Source organism: Pteropus alecto, unplaced genomic scaffold (genome assembly GCF_000325575.1).
Source record: "Pteropus alecto unplaced genomic scaffold, ASM32557v1 C19109261, whole genome shotgun sequence".
NCBI classification, from domain to species: Eukaryota; Metazoa; Chordata; class Mammalia; order Chiroptera; family Pteropodidae; genus Pteropus; species Pteropus alecto.
In genome coordinates, this window is record NW_006494491.1 from 1 (window position 1) to 2890 (window position 2890).

A 2890-nucleotide genomic window follows, 5' to 3' on the forward strand; every position below is an offset into this window, starting at 1 on the left:
TTTCATAAGGAACAGCCAGTTTTCCAAAGCATTTAAATCATTTTATACTCCATCAAGTGACTTATTCTGAGATTATAATTATTTGAAATGGTCATTATCTTTTCAATTTATTATCAATTTATTATCAATTTAAAAATTCTTGCCATTGGTGGGGGTGTGGAGTGGTATTCCATTGTAGATATAATTGCATTTCTTTGAAAATTATAGATGTTGAAATTCTCTTCATGTGGTTATCAGTTGTTTACATATCTTCTTTCATGAAGTGTCTATTCACCTAGACTTTTTAAAAACGGGCTTATCAGTTTATTGTGGAAGATCTTCATGCATTCTGAACACAAATCCTTTGTCAGAATGATGTCAAGTGAACATTTTTTCCAGTCTGTGGCTTTCCTAGTCTTTCTACTCCTCACATCTCTCACTTTTCTTCTCCTCACTCTCATTAGATGACCTCACCTCACTATTTATAAACTTTCTGTAATTTCTCCCTAACTCACATCAGAAACATTGAGGCCTACTGACTGGACTTTCCCGCTCTTTTCCATACTGTAAATGCAAAACTTATCTACCCATATTTTCCTCAATCCAGAGTATTAAAAGTGATAGTTGATTTCTTTCTATGTGTTAAAGATCCTATGCACAGTATCAAGCAGTGTATATAAATGTTGGGTAAGTGTGTTAGCTTTAGAGGAGAATATAGTTCCCAGAGCATCAAATTAAGGCTATGCCCCTGAGGAACAAAGATTAATTTAATTGATCTTCTGAATTATTTAAAACATACTCTAGGGAATATACTTGAAAATACACTATAAATCTTCCCTCCCTGTTTTTCACAAAATATGGTAAGTCAACTATACAGGTAGGTAATTTTGTACATTTGTTCCCCTAAATATGTTTTTATCCATTGAGCGAAGATTAGTATCTCACTAATGTGCAAAAAAATCCTGCCTTCACTTCCTTTATAATACATGCTTGTAACTGACGTTATCATATGTATTTTTGTCTATGTGTTTAATAATGTCCTTCTCCTGCAGTGTATGCTCCATGAGGATGGGGGATTTATTCATGCCGTAACCCCAGAACCGAGAACAAAAAAAATATCAAAATCTTCAGTGTACATGAATGAGTGGGTGAACTTACAAAGCAGAGAGAACAGTTCTCATTCTGTACGCTCTTATCCATGTATCAAGAGAGAAATTTCACAATGTCCTCTAAATGAAATTAAGTCAAACAACTAAGATTTCAAGTGAAAATGTTGTGCTGGCTGGAGGGACCCTAAAAATCCAACTACCATCATTTGTTCATTTAAATAATGTTAAGGACTTGCTGTTTTTTCATATCTGAGTTTCATCCCTTTGGCTTTAATTTTTCACAATATTTGAAAAATATATCAAATATGAAGTTCCCTAAGAAGACAGGTATAAATGTATGGCTATATACATATATGTTTTATATTACATTACATATATAAATTAATATATAATTACATATAAGTATATAATTATGTACATATGAGAGAGAATGTGTGCATTTTGATATATTGAAAGAGAGATAACACAAAGATATAATGTGAGCAGATTTATGCAGACATTCTGATGTGTCTATTGAAAAAGGGAAATTTCCCTATAATGGATAAATCAATGATGAAATGATGAAATGGATAAAATAAATGCAGAATCTGGATCACACAGAATTCTTCACGTTCTTTGTCACTTTCGGTTTTCAAGGAATAAGAAGATGACTTCCCAAAACCACACTATAGTGACAGAATTCATCCTCTTAGGACTCACGGATGACCCAGTACTAGAGAAGATCCTGTTTGGGGTGTTTCTGGTCATCTACCTAATTACGCTGGCAGGGAATCTGTGCATGATCATGCTGATCAGGACCAATTCCCACCTCCAAACCCCCATGTATTTCTTCCTTAGCCACCTCTCCTTTGTAGACATTTGCTATTCCTCCAATATTACTCCCAACATGCTTTATGATTTCCTCTCAGACCAGAAGACCATCTCCTATGCTGGATGCTTCATGCAATGTCTTCTCTTCATTGCCCTGGTGATCACTGAGTTTTATATCCTCGCTTCAATGGCACTGGATCGCTATGTAGCCATCTGCAGCCCTTTACATTACACTACCAGAATGTCCAAGGATATTTGTATCTCTCTAGTCATGGTCCCTTATGCTTTTGGCTTCCTTAATGGACTCTCTCAGGCACTGCTGACTTTTCACTTGTCCTTCTGTGGCTCTCTTGAAATCAATCATTTCTACTGTGCCGATCCTCCACTTCTAATGCTGGCCTGCACTGACACCTACGTCAAAAAGATGGCAATGTTTATAGTTGCTGGTTTTACTCTGTCGAGCTCTCTCTTCATCATTCTCCTGTCCTACCTTTTCATTATTGCAGCCATCTTGAGGATGCGTTCTACTGAAGGCAGGCACAGAGCCTTTTCTACTTGTGGTTCCCACCTGGCAACAGTCACTGTATTTTATGGAACCCTCTTCTGCATGTACTTGAGACCCTCATCTGAGAAATCTGTAAAGGAGTCCAAAGTAATTGCAGTCTTTTATACTTTTTTGAGCCCAATGTTGAACCCGTTGGTCTATAGTCTAAGGAACAAGGATGTGATCCATGCCTTGCAGCAAATGATTAAGGGAAATCTCGTAAAATTGTAGTTTAGGCGTCAGTCAATTTGATATTACTGTGTCTGTGATAAGATAGTGACTCCTCTCAGGGGACACACCTACCACCTTATAGTCATGATTTATTTATCTTCATGAATTCTCAGTGATATTAACTAAATTCTCCTCAAAATTTATACTTTCAAGAGAAATTTTTCTCATAAAAACTGTAACATTGAAATTAAAAATCATTTTCTTTACCAGAGACTCT

The 2890-nt window shown here is 36.0% G+C and overlaps 1 protein-coding gene across 1 annotated transcript; it reads left to right on the top strand.

Moving 5' to 3' along the window:
* Positions 1–1734: 1734 nt before the first annotated feature.
* Positions 1735–2673, top strand: LOC102892486 (olfactory receptor 5M10). The gene has a single exon (XM_006925318.1). It carries the CDS (start codon positions 1735–1737, stop codon positions 2671–2673), a length of 939 nt encoding a protein of 312 aa, XP_006925380.1.
* Positions 2674–2890: the final 217 nt, after the last annotated feature.